We start from the raw sequence: 25433 nt of genomic DNA, 5'->3' as shown, positions 1-25433 counted from the left end.
TAGGGAGGTCCGTTATGGATCTACACCCAAAGTCATCACACTGCAGCAATCTATCTGATATAGTATGGTCGACTGACTGACCACAAGCAGACTGGTTGCAGAGAGAAGGATGTTAGCTTCACCATTTCTCTTCATCTGCCCTTCTTTCCATGTTCGTTATCTTTCACTTACCCATTCCTCCGAAACACACGACAGACCTACCTAATTCTACAACCCCTCCTCCCAAGCTAGATGCACGCCGGAATCTCGAAACCTGTCGAGACCCAAGAGAGAAAGAGTAGCGTGTCCAGTAGTGTCATGGTTGCCGATCGACTAGTTTAGTTTCCACGCCTTTCCTCCCCGTGGATCCCTTACTCCCTTTCTTTCCTCATCATCGTCCCGGTCTGCCTAAAAATATCACCTCCAGCGTCAGATCACACCCCGAGGGATCTCCTTCAATAGAGCAACGGTCGAGGTTTCAAGCCCCATGGGCTGTGCTCGCAGCGTCGTAACCACGGGGGGACTATGCTTTCACCCATCACCCCCTCCTGTGTTTCCGCCAGGGTCGTTGATCAGCCGTTGGTTTCGCCTTCTCCGACCCGACGTTGACAGGCAGCGAGGAGGGAATCTTCCGTCCTGTGTTGAATGTCGTCCGGATGCCATCCCCTCACCACCCGCTGCAGTGTGCCGTCAAGTTTCTCTGCGACGTGCGTCGTCTCTCCTCCAATCATCGCATCCTGACCAATTGACAATTTGGGAGCCACGCGTGCAGCGTGCATACAATGTCAGTAGGTAGCACATAGGGCAATAGATGCGAAACTAGCTCATTCCTAGATTGACGGGGTTCGGCGACCATCGTAGTCCTGGATCTCGGCTGACGCCATCCATCCCTGGCCAAGCCCCAAGAGATACGACAAACTAAAAATTAATCGGAAACCAAAAAGACCTATCTGGACAAGAAAAAGAAAAGAGATTGGGAGAACCTCTAAGCAGGTCAAAAAGGGAACCTGTAGGAGAAACCGAACCACAGTAACATACATGCATACAATACAATATTCCTTCCCAAGAACGGTCAATGGTGCAATGTTCAATCCAATGGTGGGTATATAGATGGATGCAGATCAACAAGTTACTGAAAAGAAGACCTAAAAAGTAGAACAAAAAAAAAGAAGAAACTCCTCTTTCCCAAAAATCCCAGTGTGGTCATGGGAGTATTTCCTAGGATAGACGACCGTTCCAAGCGCATTCCATCCTCCACCCTTCACGATCTTCAACTGCTGCGCTAGGGTCATAAGCCCCGTGAGACGTTACGCCGTCGCCTCTCCCGATCGAGGATCAGGGCTGTTCTCGGTAGCCCCCCGGAACGTAAGGCATGGCCTGTGGCATCGAGCCTTGGTACCTATAGCGGTGGTCCGTGGAAGGTGATACGTAAACTGGCCCCTGATGATCATAGGTGGGCTGCATGTCCGTGGGGGATAGGGAGAAGCTATACGGGTCCTGCAACACACTGAGGTTTGGACTGGGGACCCTCAGTCGAGGCCCAGCGTTGAAAGGGGGCGGATAGGTGACCGAATTCTGATGCACCGGCATGAGCCGCGTCTGATCCGCACTCCCCCCTGGCAGGCCCATTGTGGGCGCATCATCGTACGCGTCAATTGACTCAGGCTCGGCGGAGATCCAACCACCAGGCATGGTTGGCAAGTGGGGGGAATATGACGGAGTAAAGGACATCATAGGCTCCTGGGCGTTCTCGGCATTATTGCTGGCGTATGGTGCCTGCGTGAGATCCATCGATACCACCGAGGGTCCGTCAACGCCATCCGAGTTTGGCATATAACGGCTGGCTTCATTTGGTGGGGTCCCTGGATTCAGTCCAGGAGCGGGCTCATCGCTAGGACCAGTAGTCTCGATCATTGGAAGATCCCTCTCATCTACAAGCGCCAAAACGGGCATAGCGATCTGTTCCATGTGCTTGGCCAAGTGCACCGTTAGCTTCTTCCAGGTGCTACAGACATTACCGCAAAAGCGGCACGGTTCGTCCTTGGGTCCCCTAGGCGTGTCATGTCGACACTTCTCTACAAGGTCCCAGAGGTGTTCAATCTCCCGCTCACGAATGCTGTCTTCCTGCGAGTCCGGAGAAACAGATTCGCCTTTGGTTTTGGTCGACGCCCCCTGGTTTTTCGGTTTCTTGACTTTGGGCTCTGGCATCTTATGTTCCCTGACAAGATGTTGTACAAAGTTGTCCTTCCGGTAGCAAGTATGGTTGCAATCAGGAACCGTACACGTCCACCACTCTAGCTTTCTATGTCGCTCACTTTCGTGTCGGACCCAATCAGCCTTTCGCTTGAAGGACTTGGGGTCCGAGCACTGTGGGAAGGTACATGTAAATGGTTGCACATCTTCGTGGACATGCTTGGTCCAGTCTGAAGGTTTCTGAAACTTCTTGACTTGGAAGCATACCGGGCATTCGAACTCCGCTGGCAACCGTTTGACCGGCGGTAGGGGTACACCCGGGGGAAACTGTGCTGCAGTGACTGCGCTTTCTCCAAGCTTGTGAGGATCATCCTCGACCGCTCCATGGCCCGGGATATGAAACTGCGTGTGAGCAGCTTCGGGGCTAGCGCGAGGAGCCAGCAATTTTGCCTCGCCACCCAACGCGAAGCAGAACTTCCCTGATTTACATTTTTTCTGGCCAACAGCACACGTATGGCTTTGCTTGCTCTCTACTAGCTTCCGGTACCGACGAAGTTGCTCGTGAGCAAAGCGTTCGATCAATGCGGGCGGAAGTCGGGGATTGATCTGCGTGATTTGGTTCTTGAACCCCTCGAGAGTCGGCACCGGCAAATGCGATGGGAGCGGGAACTGCATCACCAATCCCTTCTCGTCCACCATGTCGTCATCCTCATCGTCTGCATTGGCCCCCGCATGCTCCTCTCCTGGACTCTTCTGCGGGGCTTCGTGATGACTGCTTGCCCGTGGTGAGTAGGCAATGTTGGGGATCGGCGGTCCGCCATGACTGGTCATCAAGTCCATCAACCCGGGAGCTGAAGCCCTTGGTAGCTCACTTCGGCTTCTTCCTCGACCTTTCAGATATGTCCAGGGGCCTGTGGCTGGATTTGGCGACGCAGCCCGGAGGGAATCTTTGCCTCCAATAGCCGCCATCTGTCCGGCAATAGCGATCACGGCACTGCTTGTGTTCAGGCTTGGAGACCTGGATCGACTGAGGTTCAACCGGTGAGGGAAGCTGTCCTTTCTCAACGGGGGGCTCTTGACATCTTCGGCTTTGCTCGCGCCCTCCGTGCTGGGAGGAATGATGGAGAGATCCGATAGACGCCGTTTCAAGTTGCTGGATGGTTTCCTGTGTAGGAGTTTTCGGAGGCTACTTCGTCTTTCATGTTTCTTGTCATTTAGTGACATATTTTCGAAGGAGCCACCTGGGCCGATAATACTGTTGACCTCTGCATCGTTCAAATGCCGGGTGCCCCAAGTCGCCGAGCGCGAGGCGGTGTCAATGTCCTTGGCTCGTCGTTGATACTCTACCATGGCAGCACTCGAGCTTGCAGGCTGCATCCGCGTCTCCTGGGGAAGTGCATCGTGCTCAGGATCCCGCCATGGAGGAGCTCCGAGGAACTGATGTGGGGACGGTTCTCCATCTTCAGGTCTCTGTTGCTCTTCCTCAGGGGCAACTTCTGCATCTTCGTGTGCCCACCTCGCTTCATTGACACTGACAGCTGGTGAGTCTGATCGGCTTTCTGCACTGTCCGACTCGCCTTCACTCATGCCATCATCGCTACTTTCATGGAGCAAGAGCCCAGGCCCCGGTACGGCGGGTTCCAAAAGTCGAGATTTCAGGGAGAAGTAATCCGGCTGAAGCGATGGGTCCCCGGCACTTTTGGCTCTGCGTCTGCCTCCCAGGTGGCTACGATTCCCACCAAGCAAAGAAGTGTCCTCGTCGCCTGCCTCACTATTCGCAGCGCTTACAGAAGCTGACCATGACTGGATGTCGGCATTCTTCTCCTCTAGTCGCCGTCGATTTTCCATCTCGTTCGGACTTGGGACGAAAATTTCGTCTCGTGACGCTGGCTCAACGCCGCCTTGCCCGGTAGTCATGTTGGGTAACCAGGAACCGTCGTTCGCTCGTGCAACTGTGTAGCTTTGCCCGATCGCCCCGTAGCTTTCTTCGACGCCCTCATTTTCTGAATCACTGGTCATGTCGTTCGGCGAAAGATGGTTGGAAGTCAGGCTCCGGCGTCGCCCGGCTGAAGAAGCATCTCTGACCGGCGAGTCCCCGCGGGAGTAGCTTTCGATCTTGACAATAGGACTCCTTGCTCTGGCCGAATCCGGAAATGCATGAACACTGAGGTTATCGCTCTGAGGACTCGTGATCAATGACAGTGCCTGGGGTTGCCGCGCCAGAGTGTCGTGCTCAGTCTGCGACTTGATGTGGTCCGTATCTGGCAGTAGACTAGATTCCCTGACCGGATTCCAACCAGCTTGCTGTGGCGACAGCATGGACGTTGACGAGGGCAGCATGTCAGCAGCCGAGGTGTCAATATTCGGTAGGGGCAGCGCCATGTTGTTGTCATGTTGCAGTGCATTGTTCCCGAACTCCACGTCCATGCCAAAACCTGCGGATAATATATCGGCGCTGGGGGACGTGTGCGCACTCATATCGCTCGAAAAGTCATCGGTTGGGCTGAGAAACTCTGAGTAAGAAGCCGCTTGTCCATTGGCATGTGCATTGGCTAAGTCATCGTGTGTTTGTATATTCAAGGGAGACGATAAATTCCCTGTGCTATGGTCTTCCCCAGGAACAGGCGTCAATCTGATAGCGGAGGATTTGAAGGAAGCTTCATCGGGGTCCAAGGGGGCCGAGAGGTAAGGGTCGTGGTAGCTGGAATCGTAGAAAGTCATATCGGTGGGCGACTCGTCTTGGATGAGCCTCGGTGATAAGGTGGACATGCTTGCAGTGGGCCTTTGGGTCGTATCGACCGTGCGATGCGCGCGGTAAGAATTATGCGGTAAATATAAGCGATCCCGTCTTCAGTAAGAAGAAGTCTCGGTGACCCAAGAAAACAGCTGGGATTGTCTGCTGTTCTGCAGGCTTGGTTTCAGTCTGTCTAGGTGAAGCAGACTACACACACAGACCAGTGAGCAGGAATCCGAGATAGCATGTCTAGATCGACATGGAGGGGAACAGGGCGCCTCAGCGTTCGTAAGCAGCGAAAACGGTGTAGAAGCAATGGAGAATATTCAGGAATGCCCCTTAAATCAGTATGTGGCGGGCGCAACGTGAAGTGGGTAAGCCACCGTCGCAGTAAGCCGGGAGGAGCGAGTTAGTAGGGTGAGCAACGAATGAGGCCAAGACCCGAGCTTGGAGTATTACTTTTGTCACGAGCGAGGGGAACACAAGTGACTGAAGATTGCAGAAGAGAGTTCAGCTAAGCGGGACGGAATCCTGAGTGGAGCGACAAGCAGTGGAAGTAGTACGGAGGGAAGGGGGAAACGATGGATTCAGGATGTTGATTAATTGTTTGGGGTCCAAGTTGAGGTGGTGAAGAAGAGAAGTAGTAGAGAGAGGCAAGCGTGGGGGTGGAGAGAATAATAGAAGGATAGTGATAGTAGTAGGATAGATTACGGGTATTAAATGTATTTCGATAAGTAGAGCCGCAGTCACGGGGAACGAGGGTGAGAGAGAGAACAACGAGCGAAATATTGGGTGGTCAGGGGAGAAAGTAAAAATAAAATAAATAAAATAAAAATCGAGAAAGCCCAGGAAACGAGGCTCTGGTCTTGAGAAGCCTGGTCTGAGACGATGACGCGAAGGAAACGCCAGAAATTAAGAGTCCCCAGGGAAGTGAGGGTGAGTGAATGGGTGAGAAGAGAGGAAGAGAGAGAAAGAGAGAGAGAGAGAGAGAGAGAGAAAACGAGGGAAAGCGCAAAGGCGCCTTGCGGCTGTGAACTGAACAGGGAATCCACATTCACCACTCGAAGAGAACTGAGCCACATCGGAAGGGGGGTGGGTGAAGCTTACTGTCTAATACTACTTAGTAGTAGTAGTAGTATTAGGGGGGGCCAGTCAGGCCAAGCTACTAAATTTCCAACCATCATCTTCAATTGTCACAACCGGATGAAGGCCTCAATCTGGCTGGTGAGAATGGCGACGATACGCGCCGGCGTGCAGCATTGCGGGCCACTCACAGCCAAGCGGGGTACCAACTACTAAGTAAGTAGCCAAACTAAGACTAAACAAGTTCAGGTACCAATCAGTCATATCTAGTTAGTGTTGGTGGGGGGGGGGGGGGTGGTTATGCCATCTCCTGAATATTCACAGTGCTTGCTCTCTCTTCATATGTTAAGAATAATTACTATCCCAGCATTGACCTCTCCTCAAGTATCCTACGAAAATGTCATAATCTAATAATTAGTGAGTAGAAGAATCAATGAACATGAATAAAATAAAATATAATAATCCGAAGTCTGCACCGCTGCTGATCCCTTCCTCTCCGACTATCTTTCAACCAAAACCCTACAGCTATGAACATCGAGAAAACCCACATGCTACAAATGATCAGTGGATCACAACCACACAACCCAACCCGATGAACACCCATCCCCATCCCTACAAGGACTCCAATCTCAAACCATGGATCCATCCTATCCTATCCGTCCACATTCCCCGTCATGAAAAATTCTAAAAGCAGCTCGGAAATTCGCAGGGCTCGTGCCGTCCCCACCAAGTCCCCACTTGACCTTGATTATCGCAATCTACTAAAGTACTACTCACTCGGCTCTTGTCACGAGGAAGGAGAATAATAACTGGTAGAAGTGTGAGTGTTTCTATTCTTGCCATATACCTAGTACTACTTTACTATCTACTGCATGCTTACTAGAGTAGTATACACCACAATCTCAGCCCAATAGTATATTGAAGTATGCTGCGGTAATTACTAACTGCCAAATGATAATATCGGCAGTTACTATTTATATCCCCCACTCCCGTGCTGAAACGGTAGTAGCTAAAACTCAGCCACGACACAAGCCACCTTCTAAACCCCAATCCACTCTATCTATCTATCTACTTTGTAACTATCTAGACTACTACGGTGTAAAGTAGTCTACTCAAGTAGCACAATCTCAACGGAAAATATTTCTTGGCAATAAATGAGATGTTTTTCTCTTTTTTTTCCCCGACTGGATCAGCCCTGTCTGAGGCTGCGCAAGTTGGGGTCAGAACCGGTGGAACATCTTGGCAGTTGTAGGTTGAATCCATTGCATAAGTAGTAAATGTTATGAGTGGTGAATAAAAGTGGACTATATTCGAGGACAGTAGTCCTGTGAAAGCCTTTCACAAATCATGGAAATTAATGGAATGGATTTGTCACACCGTCAGGCTGCTCTCTGTCTAGACTCTCGCGAAGAGTATCCTGGTGTAACCGGCTTCTCTCCCCGGATGTGGGACACAGGAGGCTCAAAGGGCGCGCGCACCAACCAAGCTTTGGCGCAGAGAGACTGTATGTTACGAATGTGTGGCATGGCTGATCTTGACATCATGTGCGTGGCTGTGCAATTTGCGCCCGGGTAACTGACCACTACTTATCATGTATCTAGACCGGTTGGTCTACGGTCTTACAGGGCACTTGTAGTCGGGCGGAGTCAATCCTGGGTTGGAAGAGTTGCAAACAATCGGGTTTTGTTTCTCATATAACTGATTCATTCATTTCTCATCATGTCTTCTCGCAAAGGTCACGTTGCAGATCATTCCCCAATCTCTCGCGCATCTTCTCATCACTCGTCCATCATATCCAGTAAGTACATGCTGTGTAGGTGCTGTGAGGGGCTTCCAGGTCCTGGTCATAGATAAATATATAGTAGTAGTTCCACATACAGTGTTTGTTTGTTACACATGAAAATCGCAAATGCTCGCTAAAACACGCAAAGACGCAATCGTAACATAAACAAAAGAGGCATAACCCCGAAAATGACATGATAGTGTCGAAAGGAAGAATAAAAAATGTGTCAGAAAAAATACATTGGTTAGAGAAAGGAATGGGTGTTGGGGCCCTCTCATCAATAAATCGTCTCGGTCATGATCAAGAAAATGTTGGAAGACATAGGAAACCCAAAGGATTGTTGTGGCCCCGCAGCCCCGCGAGGGCCGGGCCGGCAAGATAAGACAAAATGGGGAAAGATCAAAAGTATATGAAACAAGCCGGTTATTAAAACAGTATCCTGGTCGACATAGCCACTCACATCGCACTACTCGAAGCTTTCGTTCATGCCCTCATGCCGTCCCGACTCCGGCGGGGAGAGGGCGACCCATCTGAGCGGCTCGAGTCTCTGGAACCACGACGAGGCGAGTCTTCTGACTTCTTAGCCAACTCTTGGAGACGGGCCATGACCACAGGGGAGTCGGAGTACAGAACACAGCCACGGGAGTACGTGCAGGGGTTGTACTTTTCTTCCTCGATCGCGAAATCCTCGTGGGCTGCCTCGCGCGTGATCCGGGGGAAGGTGCGCAGGATAACATGACGAGTGGGGTCTTCCTTGGAGCTAAGGCTGCCCTCCTTGGGGGTGCCATACTCTTCCCAGTCATCATTGGAAACGGCATCGGCATCGGGCGACGGCAACGAGGCCAGGATCAGCTCTCGCTCCACGCGCGCAAGTCGCCAGGTCTCAGCTGCAAGCTTGACAATCTTGCGGACTGAGACGAGAAGAGCATCCAGGTTCTTCGGGTCGGCAAAGTGCTTGAGCTGGTCGATGATCTCGTCAACAATGACGGCCGCCACCACGTTGATTGATTGCTTGGCGTCCGAGGTCGTGTACGCCGCCTTCAGTGTCTGCTGTCTCCAGAACGCCTCCCGCCTCACGGACTTGCGGCGGATATCCATCGATAGCATCTGGAAGAAGGTATCGGCCTTATCGAACCGGCGGCCCAAGGTGAACAGGAAGGGATGGAAGATGCGGTAGGTCAAGGTCTTAGAAATGACATGCTGAACATATGCTGAACGAAGCTCGACGGATGCCGGGGTGTTATCAAGGAACGATGGTAGTTCCGATGGAAGTTTGGATAGAATGTCCTTGGGAGGATCAATTGGAAGGTACGAGAAGTGCTCCTTGGACAAGGAGACAATAAGCCGAGATAGTTGGCCGAAACAATCCAAACTAGATTTCGGAGATGTTTATCAGAGCACGTACATTTATAGCGTTATCAACATGTCATCATAGTCATCATCATGATCAGTCTATAGAAAAAGACAGGAGAACAGGAGAAAAGACAAAGGAAATGAAACAAACAAAAGACTGTGGTCTGGTTCTGGTTCTGGTTCATGTTCATGCAGAAAAGAAGAAAAATGCAAACATGACATCGAGATTAAAATGCAAAGATAATGCAGAAGAAAGAAAAAGAAAGGAAAAGGAAAAGAACATCGGAAGATGAGTGATCATAAACGAAAGTCGGGTACTAAAACACATTCTCAATGCACTGGGTCACTTACAAGAATGTATCACCCTTCGTGCTCTTGAGGTCAGTGGCTTCTCCAAGGCTGTGAAGAGTCTTTCTCAACCTGTCGCAATCTTTGTCCAAATTATCAATGGTGAGGCGCATTCCATCCACCGCATGCTGAACCTGTTTCTCCTTGACAAGATTATCCTCCTCCAATTTCTTGTTCTCCCGCTCGCAGAACTCCAAGGCCTGGATCTTGTCCGAGAGCCGTCCCTCCAAGTCAGTCTTCTCATCAGCCCATTTCTGCTGCTGGTCGCTGTGCTCCTTCTCCATCTCTGCCACCTTCTCTGCGTGGCTGTTGTTGAGGGACTCGACTTCGCTAGCGTGGGTCTGACGAAGGTCCTCCATCTCCTTGGCGTTGGTCTCAATGGTATCCTCCAGTTCCTTCTGCTTGTCTGCGAGTTCGGTAGTTCTGGTTTCAAGTTCTTCCTTTGTCGAGCCCAGCTCGGCAACCTTGGAGTCAAAATCGGCTTGCAGTGTGTCGTGCGCTTCCTGCATCTGTTGCTTCTGGTTCTCGTAATCGTTCTTCATCGCGTCCTGCTGGTCGAGCAACTCGCGCTCGCGTGCCGCGAGAGCCTCAGCTGCTGCCTTCTCGTCTTCTGCCTTGATCTCCTCGAACATCTCCGTCAGCTCCTTCTTCTGAGTGGCAAGAGATGACTCCTTGTCTTGTCTGGCAGCCTCCATATCCCTCTCGTAGGTCTCATGTGCCTCTTGAAGGTTGGTGTTGAGGGTCTTGACCTCCTCCTCCAGCTCGGCCTTCGTCTGCGTTAGCTCCTCATTGGCCTTCTCCGAATCATGTAGCCTCTCCTGAAGGTCCTTCTTCTTCTCATTCTCGTTGCCCAGCTCCATGCGAAGCTCATTGATGGTGTTCTTTAGTCTCGTTGATTCCTCCGCACTTTCACTGGCCGCCTTCCGCATCTGATTCTGCAGGGCATCGATGTAGAAGTCTTTGTGCATCAATTCCTGCTCATGTTGGTTCTTCATCTGCTTGAACTCGGACTCCCGCGCCTGCAACTTGCCCTTGGTAGTCTTGTAGCTATTGAGCAACCGGCCAATGTCGGGAATGGCATCCTGGATCCTCTGGAGAAGCTCAATAGGCTCTTCATGTTCGTGCGGAGGCGAGATGGTACCTCCTTTGCCATTCAGAGGATGGCCATTACCGAATCCCAGGTTCTGCAAAGCCTGGAAGGAAGCAGCCGACCCGGGGTCTATTGAGCCTCGAGGGGTCGGGTGCATGTTGGGGGAAGGTTGGTAGTAGGCATACTGGGGGAGGAAGCCATTGGCGCTCATGATAGGCGAGTGATAGGAGGGGGGGTAGGGCGGTATGGCGGCTGGCTGTTGATGCATCCTCGCCGTCATTGGCGGAGGAGCCATCTGTGGAGACATCATGGGAGACATGTGCCCACGTGCTAGAGGACTGCTGACTTTCGGAACAGGTGAAGCGGGTTTCGCGACAGGCGAGACGTGTTTCTGTACAGGTGACACGGTCTTTTGCACAGGTGATGCAACCTTCTGCACTGGAGAATATTGTTGCACGGCGGGTGAAGCTGATTGAAATACGGGAGAAGCGCCTGGCGGTGTGGGAGAGGCACTCCTTTGCGACAGAACCGTTGCTTCCCGTATTGGCGAGGCGGGTTGGGCCATCGGCGAGGTATACTGCTGCACCGGAGAATGGTAAGGTCGAACTGGCGACGCAGATTGGTGCACCGGTGAAGTGGCACGTGGTGTAGCAGCAGCGCTCTGAGGACCAGGCGACATAGACTTGAAAGACGGGGATGCGGTGCGTTGGATTGGTGAACCGCTTTGGGGAATCGGAGAACCAGGCTTCGAAGCGGGAGTAGCGCTCGAGGGGGCAAACGTATCAGAGAAAGGAGTAGGCTGAGCGACCACAGTGTCGGCGAAAGGCTCAGACATCTCAGGAATATGCGAGTAAGTCTCTGGAGCTCCGGTGTTGGAGCCAAAGGATGCTGCCACGAATGAGCTGTCCGTCTGGGGCTGTGGTTCCTCCAAGGGCTCCCACGACTGGGTCGGGACGAATGAAGAATCCAGCGGTGTCTGCGGTGCTGTTACTGGTGTCTCCTCGACTGTTTCAGCGGCGCCGCTAGCTTCAAATTGGAAAGGGTTGGTCTCGTGGTGCTCCTCAGCGGCACCCGCGTGTTGTTCCGATGTGCCTATTTCCTCCCAGCTCGACTCTTGTGGCTGTTCAGAATAGGTCTGCACATCGTTCACGTCGGATTGCTCAACTTGGGCGGGCTCAGGAACTTCCGGTTGCTCGAACCCACCCTCCTCGTTCGCCGGCGACTGGACTGGTGCCTCGTCTACGGGCACAGTCGAGTCTGGCTCGACGGAAGCCTGTGGTTGCTCCAGTTCTGGTTCTTGGTTTGGCACCGACTCTGACTCTTGTGCAGGTTCTGGTACGGTTTCAGATACGGGCTCTGTTTCTGCCGGATGTGATTCGATCGGCGCCTCAGCTGCAGGTTCAGCTACAGCTTCAGTTTCGACTTGAGCTTCAACTTCAGTGGGCGGTTGTTCGTGTTGCTGCTCGTCAGGTTGTATGTCTTGCTGTTCTTGCAGACCCTCTGGTTGCTCTTCTGCTTGTTCCGATGTGGGCTCAGGCTGAGCTGTCGGTGGCTCCTGAACTTGCTCTTCTACTTGCTGGGGCTCTGGTACCGGCTCTTCAGTGGAGACCTCTGGCTGCGATTGCTCTTGCTGCGGGTCTTGCTGGACCTCCTGTTGGACCTCTTGTTGGCTCTCAGGCTGGACCTCTGGCTCCTCAGTGGAGAGCTCAGGTTGAGGTGCCTCTGGTGGTGGCTGTTGTTCCTCTGGCTCTGCTTGTTGTTCTGGCTCAGGGGTAGATAGCTCAGGCTGAGGTGTCTCTTGTTGTTCTAGTTGCTGTTGCTGTTCCTCTTGTTGTTCTTCTTGTTGTTCAACAACAGGAGGGTCGGGCTGAGGTGTCTGATTACCAGAGGCCTCTTGGTTCTTGCCCTTCTTATTCTTTTGTTTGTTAGCGGACTTGCTCTTGCCCTTTCCCATGGTGGGCGATAGTGATGCGTGCCCAAGTTAGAATAAGGCTGTAAGACGTGTTCCCAATAGCTAAAGAAGTAACAAGGTCAGCGGAGACTAGATTGGGTGGCTGCGGGTTTAACACTGTACATTTGTAAGCGCGTTCGGCGGCGTCGTGATATATTCCGAGTTGATATAGATACAGAACGAAACGCAGGGGCCCGACAAGGTAGGTGATCACACGGTCAGGCAGGAAAGGAAGTAAGAAAAAAAAAATTTTAGGGGGTAAGGAGAAAAGAGAGGGAGAAAAAAATAATTAGGAGAATAGGGAAATATGGAAAATAATGCTCAGGCCCGTTGAGCAGATTGTATGCAGGTGGGCGCAAATGGTAGGAATACACGGAAGACAAATCACCGGATGTCGAATGGCAAGTTTGCCAGTGGACAGACACTCCGGAAAGCCAGGATAGTTTTCCACACGCTGGCTCTTAAAATAGTTGAATTCTGAGGAATGGGATTCGAGAGAAGAGACGACGTTGGGGAAAAAGAGGGCAGCTAATAACCGGTTCCCAGTCACGCCCAAACAAGAAAAAAACTGCATCTACAAAGGGCTCCGGCCAGCCTCAGGGGGGCTGGGCGAGGCGCGACGGCGGACCGAACCTTAGAGGGCAATTGATACCCATTCTACCAGGGAGTCATAGACCGTAGGAGTCCGACTAGGCGAGAGAAGGCAAGAGTACACACTTGGGTGCAAGAAGGGAGTCATCGGAGTGGACCGAGGCGTTTGAGTCCGGACTCGAAGCGGATCCAATCAGCAGGCGGTGTCACCAGCATTGGGCATCAACGACTCGATCATTTGGGGGTGGCAGGGTGAATCAGAAGACGAGCAGCGGAGCAAGCGTCCTAGAGCATGCTATTTCGAGAGTCCAAGAGTCCGAGCTCTCTCTCACTTTCAAACACCGCCGAGGGGAAAGAAAGAGAGCGAGATGAGGGGGGGCAAGTCGAGTGGGCGGGGAGTGGACAACGCTAACCAACGATCGATGACATGTCGCTGTTGATATCCAGACGTTTGGGAGCCCACATGAATTGGCAGAACCTGAAACCCAATTGCTGCCGCGCTAATCGCAAGCAGTGGGGAGCGCCATGTTGAAGTGAGGCAGTTAGCCATGCATCGGGACCACCCAGGGTGTGCGGTGTAGGAACACCATGACTGACGAGCCAACACAGCGACCCGCTCACACTTCACTGGATGGAACTGCCCCAACCCCCGTTCAAGGCGAAAAGAAGGATTGATTCCATGATCCCTCCAGGATGTTGCTGCAGGTAAGGCGAAGATCGGGAGGGTCTGACGGTCATCATATCATATTTGACCGACATGCAGGAGGGTTTAGGCCGACAGATGGAGGGGGGTGGAAGGAAGGATGTGTTTGCACCGTAAGATGTCTGGGGCTGCAGGAAGAAGAGTAACTACGAACTAACTAACAGGAAGATTTACTTGCTCACTGACCAATCCACATGACAGTTGACAGACCGACTTAGTCATGGCAGCCTTACTGTTGTCCTAACCAAGCTAACCAATTTTGGATCCTCTGCCCTCTATTGCACTAGTCCCAATATGGTACAAATCACATGACTCACAATCATTGGAACTGGACCAATCAGCCCAAACCCAATCCAGCTTTCCAATCACGTGCACTCCGCCTCGAACCGCCTTTCTGCGCTTTCAACCTCCCAAAACCCCCCCGGCGACGACGACATCATAACTTGATCCGCCGCTGCCAATTGTCTACCTCCACACCATGTTCTTCGCTAGGCGATCGGTGGCTTCGGCGCGGCTCCTTCTGCGGAACCAGCAGCCCCGGCGATTCGACTCGCACGCAGCTCACCATGCCGAGCCTGTGAACGAGAGCTTCGGCGTACGTTCTCTCCCCTCCTCCAATGGGAACGCAAATGAACCCTCCCTACTACCCTCGCCCGACATTCACATCCCATTATACCCATCGTGGCATTGGTTCCTGCATGAACGAATAAGCAAGGCTCTCAAAAAGCTAACATCCTGATCTTACGCACCCATACAGCGCAGTTTCTACGTCACCTTCGGCACCTTCGCGTCCGCCTTCGTTCTGTACCAGGTGGCCAAGTCGAACGATAACTCCGGCTCCCCGTCATGGATCACCAACCTCATCCACAAGTGGACTCCGGACGAGAAGATCTTTGAGCAGAGAAACGCCATTCACACGGCCGCCATGGAGAAGGTCGCTCATGACCGTCACTTGTTCGCGAGTCAGGGTCCTCGCGAATTCATTGAATTGAAGCAGCCTGAGTACGTCAACACATTCATTCCTTCTCCCAATTATACCTCAATACGCGGAGTACTAACCGGGGCTCTTTTTGTTTTCTCTGTAGGGTCAGCTTCAGCGCCGTCGCTCCTTACAATGTCGCCCCCGGCCAGAGCGCCGATCTGAGCCACGTTGTCGCTCACTACCAGCGCCAGAACCAGGAGATGGAGGCCTCCCGTGTGGCCCGGATGCAGGACGGCAAGGTCGTGTCTCTTTATGAATAGGCGAGCATATTGAACTAAGGAAAATGTGATTCTTCTGTTGTTGTTGTTTTTCTGTGTTATGAATATGTCGGTAATAGACATAGGAAGCAGGGCTTGTTGTACATATACCGGGCAGTGTTCAAGATTTTTTTTTCTTCATCCTTATTCTTCGTTATCGATTGTCCGCAGATGCGGTGGTCTCCAGCATGGAGTTACAGCTGTGGTCGCAAGCCATAATTACATATATACATATGGTAAAGTACAGTGTAGGTCCCTGTCGATCAAATTGGCCCCATAACCGATACTACTAATGCCCAATATAAACAGCAGAGCCAATAACATCACACCTTTATCTAAGCTAACGCTAATCACCAAATATTCAGTACAACTACTAGTACGTATTACTCTCTCCTACGTACCAGCATCCAGCATATATAACTAGCCATATTTATATACTAACCACAACCCTAACTAAACAGTAATACTAATATCAACTAAGCACACCTAACCCCCAAAACCACCCTCCCGACCCCCTCAGACTTAACATCCAACCTCTCCTGCACATCGACCTCAACCCCGAGAGTACCAGCAACACCACTCAAAACAGCCAAAAACTCATCGACACCCCCACCAACCCCAAAATAGACCTTCTTCGCCGCGACCAACGCCGCGGCGGCGGCGGCGGCGCTCTGCTGCTGTCCTCCCGGCGCAGCAGCAGCAGCACGACGCAACAAGGCGACCAACGTCTCGGAGAACGCCCCCAGCGACGCAGGTGAGTAGATAGTCTCGGAGGCGAGGACGAGTGTTTGGGAGTAAGTTACTTCCTGGGTGGAAGAGGAGAAAACCAAGTCGACGAAAGCGGGCGACCAGGCACCGGAGATGAAGGAGATGGTGATGCCGCGGGCAGAGAGGTCTTCCTGGAAGGATTGGATGAGGGTGGGGGTTATGTCGAGGAGTTCGTCTTCTTCTTTTTCTTTTTCTGATTCTCCTTCGGAGGGAGAGGGAGAGGGAGAAGATTGTGTGTAGTGATACCATGTTAAGAGGAGGTTAGGGAAAGTAACGAGACGGAGAACGGCAGAGTTGTAGTCTGCGAATGTGAAGTGAGTTCTTTTGTTTTGCTGCTGTCCTGATGCTGGACTCGAGAGGAGTTGTGCGAAGAGGGATAGTGATGGGATGGCGGTGCCGGCGCCGAGCTGGATTTTCTTGTTAGTATCCTATGTATGTACTGGATATTATATAGGGTAAACAGGTAGGTAGGTAGGGCTACATACCTCAATGATATGTCTATTACCAGCCGCCGTCGACTCAGCCAGCTCGTCAGTGTCAACAAGCACCTTGGCTAAATCAACCGCACATTCCCAGGTCTTGAACCCGCCTTCGTAGAAGTTGGGCTTGATGTCGCCTTTCTCCAGACCGGCGATCAATTCCTCGTTGTTCTCGTCGGGCGTATCCTCGGCCATTAGTTGGGCGCGGATGTCGAAGATGTCCCGACGAGCGAGGGTGAGGTGCTGGTTTGCAGTGGCAGTTTTGGTGGGCAGTCTGAGCTTGTTGAATGAGATTTGAGATGGGAGGCTTGGGATCTGTGGGGTGTTAGTTGTTGATACTGATGTAATATAGAGTAGGGTAGGGTAGATGAGTGATATATCTAAGTGATAGATACTAGGAAAGTGCCTAATTTTGGATTTACTCACCCACTCAGCCACATCATGTTTCTTAGCTGGAATCAGCTCCGGAAGTGTAGATCCCGCACCAGCATTTTGGACATTGTTCGTCTCGTGAGTCTCGTTCATCTCTGTATCATCGATGTCGATATCGTCCCCCGCAAAGCCGAAGCTGAATGTGGATGTCATGGTGTATAGCGGATACTTAGACACAGTTATCCACGATCAAGCCAAATCAAATAGATAACCTTTTCGAATATAGCTTAGCTTATATGCTGTGCACAGCCAAGTGAACGGTCTAGGAAGTAGAAGATGGATATCCAGCAGTGAGGTGGGGTATCCTATAATCTACTTCAATGAAGGATTGAACAGTCTGAGCACGATATTATTCTGAGGGAAAGCTCAAGACAGCCAGTCAATCTCAGAAGACACTATTTCCGATCTCTCCTGTCTAGACAGAGTCTGATGTATATTAAACTGTCAATGCCTGGTTCTTCTCTTGTTGCTTCATTTGTCCAAATTTTGCATTTTCGTTATCGGGATGACTAAGCAATGTGATTGGGTGCTGAAACCGGTCCTATACATCGCGTATAGATTTGGTCTTAAGGACGAATATTATCTTCGTTTTGATTTGCATTGATATTCTATATTAACAAGAAAATCCACACATCTACTTGTATATTACTTGGCTTCAGAAGGTATAATTTTGTGTCATGACCGGGCCCGCGAACTGCTACGCAAGACCCTCTATCGTCTCACATTTATATATATCGTAGAAACGCTCTATGTATCGTCCCAAACACGCAGATAACGAAACGAACAAAAAGAAACACCATGAATTCTCTAAGCAGATCCGTTCTCAGCCTTGGTCGCAGCCACGGCCTTCTCAAGAGCCTGAAGAGCATCGGCCAAGAGGTCCTCGGAGTCCTCAACACCGCAGGACATACGGACAAGATCATCGAAGACACCAGCAGCCTCGCGCTGGTCCTTGGGGATACCGGCGTGGGTCATGCTGGAAGGAACCTCGCAAAGAGACTCGACACCGCCCAGACTCTCGGCCAGAGTGAAGATCTTGGTGTACTTGCAGAAGAGGTGAGCGGCTTCCTGGCCGCCCTTGATACGGAAGCTCAGCATACCACCGCCCATGCCGTTGCGGTGCTGCTTGACGGCAATGGCACGGTTGGGGTGAGAGTCAATGCCGGGGTAGTTGACGGCGATGACGTTGGGGGAAGCCTCGAGGGCCTTGGCGACGGCGGTGGCGTTGGTGGTGGCCTCGCGCGCACGCAGGTGGAGGGTCTTGAGACCACGGTGGGCGAGCCAGCAGTCGAAGGGGGAGGGGACAGCGCCGATGGCGTTCTGGAGGAAAGAGAGACGCTCCTGCAGGCTATCGGAGTTGAAGGCGGCGACACCCATCAGGACATCCTGAGATTACTCATGTTAGCAAGATGCCCGTGGCTAGGGAAGAACAGCATGAAAAGTTAAGCTTACAGAGTGACCGTTAATGTACTTGGTGACGGAGTGGACGACGATATCGGCACCGTGGTCCAGGGGGTTCTGAACGTAGGGGCTCAGGAAGGTGTTGTCGACGACAACCAGGATACCGTACTTGTGGGCGACGGCAGCGATCTTCTCGATATCGACCAGGCCGAGAGTGGGGTTGGAGGGGGTTTCGATCCAGACCAGCTTGGTCTCGTTGGGGCGGATGAGCTCCTCGACGTCGAGCTCAATGCAAGGCGAGAAAGTCACCTGGACGCCATGGGCGGAGGCAACCTTGGTGAAGTAACGGTGAGTTCCACCATAGACATCGGAGACGGAGACGATGTGAGAGCCCGCGGCGAGAGACTGGAGGATGACGGCAGTGGTGGCAGAGCCAGAGGAGAAGGCAAGGGCATATTTGGCATGTTCAAGAGCAGCAATGGCCTGCTCGAAGTTGTCACTAAATTCCAGCAGTCAATATCCATGCAATCAACGTATCTCAGCTATGGCGATTCCGTTCCGACTAACCGGTTGGGGTTCGAGCTGCGGGTGTATTCGTAGAGACCAACGGGGTTTCCGACGCTGGTCTGCGCAAAGGTGGTGGAGAGGGAGATCTATGGGCCAGCTGATTAGCGCGTGCACCGTAGAAGTGAAGGCAGTGTTCGGAGAAGAATGCGAACTGACAGGAGCAATGACAGCGCCGGTGGTAGGATCATGGGGAGCACCAGCGTGGACGGCCAAAGTTCCGAAGCGGCGATCCTGAGGGGTCGACGCTCCGTTCTGAGTGGGGAGAGCAACCATTGTCACGATTTTGGGCGAGGAAGTTTAAATGGAAATATACGAAATGGGGAATAATAGAAGAATAAAAAAAAGCAAAAGTGAGTAAATCAGAACAATAAGTCGCTGATAGTCTAAATGCGCGAGTAGTCTTGTAGAGCAGTTGAATGCTTAAAGACAAGAGGTGGATGATGAAATCACAGGGCCCCTGCAAGACGCAATGCGGTCTAATATAAGCAAACCAACCCTTCAAGGTTTCTAGGGTTGCGATTTGTAATGGGCCAAGGAAACGAGAGGAAAAATGATCGGTGAGACGCAGAATCCTGGGAATGAATAATGAGACGAGCCGCGCACAGAGAGAGGGGGCAAGTTATTTTGAAAAATTTCTGGCTGATGCCGGGTTTCTTTTACGTTGCGCAGACTGGATGCTGGAGAACTATAGGACGAAGTGGTCGAGAGGGACCCGCGCCGAGTTCCAGAATCTTTCTTCACTTCCTTTTTCCTTTTCTCCACCCGCCAGTTTATCGCCGCCTTTAACCGTCGCATCGCCGACGCCCTTCCGTGCTGACAGCCTAGTTTAGTCCCACTTCTATTAGTGAAGGTGTCTGCTTTGGCGCTGTACGGTGTCATTTGCATCCCTATCTCTATCTACGTCCGCCCTGATTTACCTAGAGTCTGCAACGGTGCCCCCCATTCGACATGATTGCACGGTCGCTGGTGCTGCAAGGGGAAGTAATGTTCCATGGTTCCTGGGGATGGACTCATACCATCCCTTCATTTCGACATCAAGAATCACTATTGCGCCAACCTGAACAGTTAATTAAGCCAAGATCATGTCATTATTCGTCTATCGATGAGATTTTTCATCATCTCCCTCTGCAACGTCCATCCCAACGTGGTATATCCAATGTTCCCCCTTTGCTCTTCTCTTTTCTTTTGAAACCCACTGTATGTAAGTAGTAGTAGTAGTGTACAATGCAATCCCATCCACGGAAAGCTCTCGTATTCTTCCTCTCCAAAACAAAGCAAGTCATCAATCACCACCATGAAATCGGACCCAAACCGGCCATTTGCATGGATCCCTATATCATAAACATGTTAGATTGTCTTCAACACAAGATAATAAATCTGGAGTAAGGCAAGTCACTCACTATAATCGAATATGGGGGTTTCCGCTCGATGGCGGCGGCATCTCCTAGATCCGGCGCATTCGGGATCTGATCGTGCCATTCTTCCATCTCAACACGGAAACGAACAACTTCACCAACATCAAAGTAGAACGTGGAGCCATCTTCGTTCTCCCAGATCCAGACTTGATCCGCGTAGTCACTGATATCAGTTAGCAAGGTGGAAAATCGCAGGGTTAAATTAGATTGTGCACTCACAATCTGGCACCATCCAGGAGTAGATCCGGGGGCACGAGGATATCGTTGAAGAATTCCACGGCAACTAGGGACTATTAGCATCATATCTTAACAAATACATTGTATACGCTGGATTCTCACCCTTGATGCCATGTTCTGTCGCACTCGAGATCTTCCCAAGCATGATCTCGCCCTTGAACGGGCGGAAGACAATCAGGCGGAATTTGACTGTCACTAGGTCAGTTTCTCTGCTACACTATAAGAGAGAGAGAGATGATAGTAGATAGGAAAAGCAGCATACCATTTACATTAACAAGTCCAGTACCATGGCCAATCAGACCATCTGAAGACTCTAGCAGGTCATAGAAACCAATACATAGGCCGATTTTTTGAATGACCTGACCACAAAGAGGTCAACGATGTTTACTCACAAGCATGGCTCGCAGACCGTGCTAGACTTGAAGCACACAATAAGAGAAGTTTCACGCGCTGGAACATACTTTATTGGCATACTTCTCGTTGATGTTATCTTCGAGAGCCACAGCGCTATATTTGGAGAAATCCTCCGGGGAGATCTGGATCAGATCCGATATCGTAGTCTGTGAGATACGGGTCAGCTCATACTCCCGTATAGAAGTGAAAGAAAAGCAGTAGTAGATCACTTACAAGAATGAACATGATGAATAGAGTCGCTTGACGTAGCGCTCAAACGGCCGGCGGGGAAGAAGAAGAAGAAGAAAAAAGATAAGGACGACGGAGATGATAGATAGATTCTTCTTTTCCTTTCTTTCTATTCCAAGACAAGCATTCGGGTGGGAGTATTCAAGTGGTCGGGACTCAATCCCATATTAGACAGCTAGTTTAATTGTCCTCCATCCAGCAACCATTTTACAATTATTATATTGGAAATCACTTTTAGCAGCAGCAGCTCAATGCGAGGAACCCCAGCATCCAGCCAATGGCAGCCGGCGGATCTGCCATGAAATTTTTTGCCTGGACAGTGAGGTTGGCCCCACGTGAGCGGCACGCGATTCCTGATTCTGCTCGGAACGGAACAACCAGAGAGGCTCTGTCACTGAATCTCCGGCCGCCTTTTATTGAGTTGCGCCCTCGTCAAGTCTTCGCCATGTCGGGAGGATGGCGTGCATGCTGTTTCTCTTTGAAGGTCGTCTGAGATCTTCTCGCCATGAACTCCCAGGGGTTCTCTTTTCCTCCTCCCCCTCCCCCTCCTCCCTCTCAGCAACAACAACCGCAACAACCGCAACCCCAGCAGCAACAATACCGTCACCATAATGCCAACTACCCTTCGCAATATGGCGGTCAGGGATATCACGGCCAACGAGGTGGTCATGCTCATGGTGGCCACTTCAGAGGACGTGGGAGGGGCTATGGAAACCGGGGAGGCGCCCGTGGAGGTCACTTTATGACACCAGATAACCGCGCGTACCCTACCGCTACACCGTCTACTGGCTACGCTCAGATGAACTACTCTGGGTATGCCACGCACCCCAACCCAGCAGCTCAAGTCACTCCTTCGCCATCGCAAAATTTCCAACGGGCTCCGAATGCTTCCTCCTTCCCTCCTTCGCAGCCTTTTGCGCAATCCGCTGCCCGGGTGCCGCCTTACCAAGGCCAGCCTAACTATGGGGGAGCTTACACTTCGCCTACTGCTCAACCTGGGTCTATGTATCCTTCGGTCATACCTGCCCAGCAACCGGTCAACCAGCCAGTTCAGACGCCGATGGTTGCCCCACCTATGCGCTGGGGGTTTGAGCAAACGGGACCGGCAGGCTCCTTCGCCGGAGCTCAGCGCGGCGGACACTTCAACGGTTACAACGCTCAGTCACATAATGGGGATAGAACAGCACACTTTGCCAACAAGCGCGATCATAATGCGGCCTTTGGGAAGCCCCAGTCCGTCGCACCCCGAGTTCCCGCACCGCCTGCGGTTCCCAGCTTCGGAAATCCTCTTCCCGTCAAACCCCCGCCACCAGCTGATGCCACACGGAAGCCAAAGAAGAAAAAGAGAAAGCACAATCAACTTGGATTGACTCCGAGAACCGAAGAGCATGAGTCGAGCGAGGATGAAGACGATGTGGATGAAGAAGCGAGATTAGCCGGAGGAGCTGCCGACGCCGCAGCTCTCAAGATCACATATCGCGGGAAAACTTCCACATTACAGTCGCCGGAAGAAATTGCGGCCTGGATTGAGGAACGGCGAAAGCGGTATCCGACGCAGGCGAAGGTAGAAGAGAAGAAAAAGGCCATGGAAGAGGCGAAAAAAGCACGCCAAGAAGTACAGCGGCAGAAGGACCAGCGAAAGCAAGAGTCCAAGCGAGCGCAGAAGGACAGTCGGAATAAGAAAGCGCACGACAAGCAATCTAATGACCAACCCGCCGATCCCATGGATGCTGCGGCGAAGGCGAAGGAGAAGGCGGACAGACTGCGGCGAAAGCTCATGAAGGAAGAGAAACGGGTGGCCAAAGCCGAGGCAGATGCTGAAAGGGCTTTACTGAGGGCTGAGGCACTGAAAAAGGGATCAACCGATGCCAATGTAGACGAAAGTTCGGCCACCGCACAAGTCCCACCGGCTTCAGAAAGTGGAATCAAGGCAGATGCAGATTCGGAAGACAAGTCTGTCAAGCCCGGGCCCGCTGCGGCCGAAGGATCAGTAGTCACCAACGGCGACACGACGTCTGCAACAGATGTCAAAATAAACGCTGGGAAGCCCGAAGAGGTTGGGGACGAGGCCAACATCTCGTCTCAAGATGATTCCGATAGCAGCGATTGGACATCGTCCAGTGGGTCAGATTCCTCGTCGGATGAATCCGACAGTGACTCGGACTCTGCGCCGGAGGAGGCGACTACTCGACGAGAAGGACCGGAGCGGGTGCCGCCACCCCCTCGCGAGAGTAAGAAAAAGCCATGCCATCACTTTGCTCGAACCGGTCGCTGCAGGAATGGAGATCGATGTCGGTTCTCGCACGAGGCACCCGAGCGAGGAAAGAAAGCGAAGCCAACGGAGCCGAAGGGGCGAAAGGGGCTTCTACAAGCGGTGAGTCCAGGAATCCCTAAGCTTATGCTCCTGATAACGTGACTAATATGTGCAATTACTAGCTCCTGGACCGCCAAAAGGGAGAAGAAGACCGAAAGGTCATGGAAGCAATTGCATGGCTCGGAGAAAACGGATTCCTAGATGCGCCGGAGGCTCAAGAGGACACTAACAAGTCGACATCGGCGACCGAAGGCACGGAAGCTCCGCAGCAGGCAGCTCCCAAGGACACAATCTCGGGGCAGGAAACTGATGCTGCCCCCGTGACTGCCTAGTATATAGTGTGGCACCATCTCGAAGGCCGTATCGTAGTGTGCTGTATATACATAGCTAGACTAACGCATTATAGTACGTCTCGTGTCAGGCTCCATCGTGCTCGAGCACTTTAGACGGTCCAGATTTTCATTAGTGACTCGTGCCTGTAGACTGTATAGGTGGGAGTCATTTCAGTGTTCTCTCGTTGGTCCAAAATTGAGCCCAGACAAATCAGAGTTCGGCCATTGAATATAGAAGCACTTCAGACAAGAGCGTAAAATTGCCATCGCACCATAGTGGCCACCGGAGCTCACTAACAAGGCGATGCGGCTGCAACCTCGGTTTGAGCCGACTATAGATAGTAGGAAGTCAGGAAGATGGAAGGATGGATGGGTGGGATGGGTGGCGCCTCCCCGCTTCGCGCTGCGCTTGTGGGTTAGCTCAAGTTGTTAGTGCTCTCGTGGATAATTTTTAGCTCCTCGCTATACACTAAGTGAGGACTTCGAATGATGGCATGAACGCTCGGACGGAGTTCATTTCCCATGATAGTCTAGACAGGATGGATGCCTAGCGAGGGCGTGGGTCTTGAATTTCCATACAGGATTAAAAATGCCTGCCTGACGGTCTCCGAAGGAGAGAAGACAAGGAGGAAGGCGAGAAAAGTCTAGCCCATAGTGAGAGTAGTGTAGGTAGTCCAGGGGGAAGAATGATGTCGGCGTTAAGTAGAACGATAGACTAAGTCGATGGAGGGGAGGTTCGAGGGGTGGGGAGGGATAATCCTTAACGAATTGGGAGGTGAAGTGGATGAGAAGCTTTGTGTCTAAATTACTGGACAAGGAAAGAGTGAACTTTGGGTCACTGGTTGAGGAGCCGAGAGGACTGGATACTCCTAAAGGAGTACTCTCCGAGGAAGAGAAAGAGATAAGGGCGGATAAAGACAGTAGGTTCGTATAGTAACTTAGTAAGTACTATGGACCCCTGCTTATGGACAGGGATCTCGATAGTGTGGTGGGTGGCTTAGATCCTGGAGATGTGATGTCTCAGTTCATTGAATCGCTTCTGAGCTTTGTATTGAACAGTAAGTATTTTAGTTAGATGGAATAATATCTGGGAGTAGTCGGGTAGCTGCTTAGTTGGTTACTACCTCAGGCCAAATTAATAATCGTGATCGGCCGCATCCACATGTCAGTTCCGCACATCCTGATAAGATAGACACTAACAGCCGTCCAGTCGGATAGCCAATGTTCTTTCATGATACTTGCATCAATTCCTATAGAAAAGAGCAAGCAGAGAAGACTTTGTGTTACAGCAAGTCAGAGAATACACACTATCATATAGGACAACAAGAGAGAAGGTTTCAGACAGACAAACAGACAGACAGTACTAATAATACGGTGCCCTCGAGCTAGTCCCGAACGAGGGCATCAGCAGCTCCCACAAACTTTGGAGCGGAGTGGAACATGTCGGCGAGGGTTAATTTCATTTTTGCCCAATGATCGTCCGCGTGCCCTGAATTGTTGCTGCAGGAATTGGGAAAAACGCCCCTGAGCAGATACCACCTTTTCTGCCAATAATGCCTCTCAATCGTATCGAGGGCTATATTTACTTACACTTTTTCCAAGCGTCTCCTTGGCTTGTCGCTAAGGAAGTCATTCAAAGTCCGGGCTCTCGCGGATAGGTCATATACAAAATTTGCCATCTGTCTAAGTATCTGTCTAGTGAGAATTAGCCACTGTAGCCGACGAACCCCCGGTCGGCGAGCGAAAAATAGTACCATTGGAAAGACGCTACACCCAAGTCGGGCCTGAAGTCTCCTAAA

The 25433-nt window shown here is 51.5% G+C and overlaps 8 protein-coding genes across 8 annotated transcripts; 2 read left to right on the top strand and 6 right to left on the bottom strand.

Moving 5' to 3' along the window:
- Window positions 1-1166: 1166 nt before the first annotated feature.
- Window positions 1167-5046, bottom strand: BO88DRAFT_212343 (putative C2H2 finger domain protein). Its single transcript, XM_025701940.1, has one exon. The coding sequence runs from the start codon at window positions 4939-4941 to the stop codon at window positions 1315-1317; it is 3627 nt and encodes a 1208-aa protein (XP_025566176.1). The 5' UTR covers window positions 4942-5046; the 3' UTR covers window positions 1167-1314.
- Window positions 5047-5485: 439 nt separating this feature from the next.
- On the bottom strand, window positions 5486-6030 carry BO88DRAFT_212341 (uncharacterized protein). The gene has a single exon (XM_025701939.1). It carries the CDS (start codon window positions 5986-5988, stop codon window positions 5653-5655), a length of 336 nt encoding a protein of 111 aa, XP_025566175.1. The 5' UTR covers window positions 5989-6030; the 3' UTR covers window positions 5486-5652.
- A 2081-nt stretch (window positions 6031-8111) lies between these two features.
- BO88DRAFT_212305 (uncharacterized protein) lies at window positions 8112-12690 on the bottom strand. Its single transcript, XM_025701938.1, has 3 exons — window positions 12638-12690; window positions 9477-12577; window positions 8112-9144 (listed from the first exon to the last, which is right to left on the bottom strand). The coding sequence occupies exons 2-3, from the start codon at window positions 12515-12517 to the stop codon at window positions 8256-8258; spliced, it is 3930 nt and encodes a 1309-aa protein (XP_025566174.1). The 5' UTR covers window positions 12518-12577; window positions 12638-12690; the 3' UTR covers window positions 8112-8255.
- A 1596-nt stretch (window positions 12691-14286) lies between these two features.
- On the top strand, window positions 14287-15341 carry BO88DRAFT_441935 (putative NADH-ubiquinone oxidoreductase 178 kDa subunit; the record flags this gene model as incomplete). The annotated part of the gene is made up of 3 exons (XM_025709922.1): window positions 14287-14403; window positions 14566-14810; window positions 14894-15341. The coding sequence occupies 3 exons, from the start codon at window positions 14287-14289 to the stop codon at window positions 15048-15050; spliced, it is 519 nt and encodes a 172-aa protein (XP_025566173.1). The 3' UTR covers window positions 15051-15341.
- Window positions 15342-15504: 163 nt separating this feature from the next.
- On the bottom strand, window positions 15505-17172 carry BO88DRAFT_485804 (protein-histidine N-methyltransferase). Its single transcript, XM_025712376.1, has 3 exons — window positions 16721-17172; window positions 16301-16609; window positions 15505-16222 (listed from the first exon to the last, which is right to left on the bottom strand). The coding sequence occupies exons 1-3, from the start codon at window positions 16877-16879 to the stop codon at window positions 15524-15526; spliced, it is 1167 nt and encodes a 388-aa protein (XP_025566172.1). The 5' UTR covers window positions 16880-17172; the 3' UTR covers window positions 15505-15523.
- A 191-nt stretch (window positions 17173-17363) lies between these two features.
- BO88DRAFT_402605 (cystathionine gamma-lyase CYS3) lies at window positions 17364-19374 on the bottom strand. The gene is made up of 4 exons (XM_025706142.1): window positions 18851-19374; window positions 18695-18780; window positions 18179-18626; window positions 17364-18112 (listed from the first exon to the last, which is right to left on the bottom strand). The coding sequence occupies exons 1-4, from the start codon at window positions 18965-18967 to the stop codon at window positions 17534-17536; spliced, it is 1230 nt and encodes a 409-aa protein (XP_025566171.1). The 5' UTR covers window positions 18968-19374; the 3' UTR covers window positions 17364-17533.
- A 508-nt stretch (window positions 19375-19882) lies between these two features.
- BO88DRAFT_402604 (DNA-directed RNA polymerase III subunit RPC25) lies at window positions 19883-21250 on the bottom strand. Its single transcript, XM_025706141.1, has 7 exons — window positions 20974-21250; window positions 20808-20906; window positions 20609-20705; window positions 20449-20535; window positions 20329-20392; window positions 20095-20272; window positions 19883-20025 (listed from the first exon to the last, which is right to left on the bottom strand). Exons 1-7 carry the CDS (start codon window positions 20983-20985, stop codon window positions 19981-19983), a joined length of 582 nt encoding a protein of 193 aa, XP_025566170.1. The 5' UTR covers window positions 20986-21250; the 3' UTR covers window positions 19883-19980.
- Window positions 21251-21400: 150 nt separating this feature from the next.
- On the top strand, window positions 21401-23993 carry BO88DRAFT_402603 (CCCH zinc finger protein). Its single transcript, XM_025706140.1, has 2 exons — window positions 21401-23362; window positions 23425-23993. Exons 1-2 carry the CDS (start codon window positions 21494-21496, stop codon window positions 23632-23634), a joined length of 2079 nt encoding a protein of 692 aa, XP_025566169.1. The 5' UTR covers window positions 21401-21493; the 3' UTR covers window positions 23635-23993.
- Window positions 23994-25433: the final 1440 nt, after the last annotated feature.

The sequence above is a fragment of the Aspergillus vadensis genome (genome assembly GCF_003184925.1).
Source record: "Aspergillus vadensis CBS 113365 unplaced genomic scaffold BO88scaffold_4, whole genome shotgun sequence".
Classification (NCBI taxonomy): Eukaryota; Fungi; Ascomycota; class Eurotiomycetes; order Eurotiales; family Aspergillaceae; genus Aspergillus; species Aspergillus vadensis.
The sequence above is the reverse complement of the archived record's forward strand: the minus strand, read 5'-3'. Positions and strand labels throughout refer to the sequence as shown.

Coding starts and splice junctions, on each gene's coding strand:
- BO88DRAFT_212343 (XM_025701940.1), bottom strand. CDS start 4,941: ATGTCCACCTTATCACCGAGGCTCATCCAAGACGAGTCGCCCACCGAT.
- BO88DRAFT_212341 (XM_025701939.1), bottom strand. CDS start 5,988: ATGTGGCTCAGTTCTCTTCGAGTGGTGAATGTGGATTCCCTGTTCAGT.
- BO88DRAFT_485804 (XM_025712376.1), bottom strand. CDS start 16,879: ATGACATCCACATTCAGCTTCGGCTTTGCGGGGGACGATATCGACATC. Junction 16,610..16,720: donor AACATGATGTGGCTGAGTGG/GTGAGTAAATCC, acceptor AACACCCCACAG/ATCCCAAGCCTCCCATCTCA. Junction 16,223..16,300: donor GTAATAGACATATCATTGAG/GTATGTAGCCCT, acceptor AAGAAAATCCAG/CTCGGCGCCGGCACCGCCAT.
- BO88DRAFT_402603 (XM_025706140.1), top strand. CDS start 21,494: ATGAACTCCCAGGGGTTCTCTTTTCCTCCTCCCCCTCCCCCTCCTCCC. Junction 23,363..23,424: donor GAAAGGGGCTTCTACAAGCG/GTGAGTCCAGGA, acceptor TGCAATTACTAG/CTCCTGGACCGCCAAAAGGG.
- BO88DRAFT_212305 (XM_025701938.1), bottom strand. CDS start 12,517: ATGGGAAAGGGCAAGAGCAAGTCCGCTAACAAACAAAAGAATAAGAAG. Junction 9,145..9,476: donor ACGAAGGGTGATACATTCTT/GTAAGTGACCCA, acceptor TCCGAAATCTAG/TTTGGATTGTTTCGGCCAAC.
- BO88DRAFT_402605 (XM_025706142.1), bottom strand. CDS start 18,967: ATGGTTGCTCTCCCCACTCAGAACGGAGCGTCGACCCCTCAGGATCGC. Junction 18,781..18,850: donor CCGGCGCTGTCATTGCTCCT/GTCAGTTCGCAT, acceptor GCTGGCCCATAG/ATCTCCCTCTCCACCACCTT. Junction 18,113..18,178: donor AGTACATTAACGGTCACTCT/GTAAGCTTAACT, acceptor GAGTAATCTCAG/GATGTCCTGATGGGTGTCGC.
- BO88DRAFT_402604 (XM_025706141.1), bottom strand. Junction 20,393..20,448: donor GACAGAACATGGCATCAAGG/GTGAGAATCCAG, acceptor AATAGTCCCTAG/TTGCCGTGGAATTCTTCAAC. Junction 20,026..20,094: donor AACCCCCATATTCGATTATA/GTGAGTGACTTG, acceptor TTTATGATATAG/GGATCCATGCAAATGGCCGG.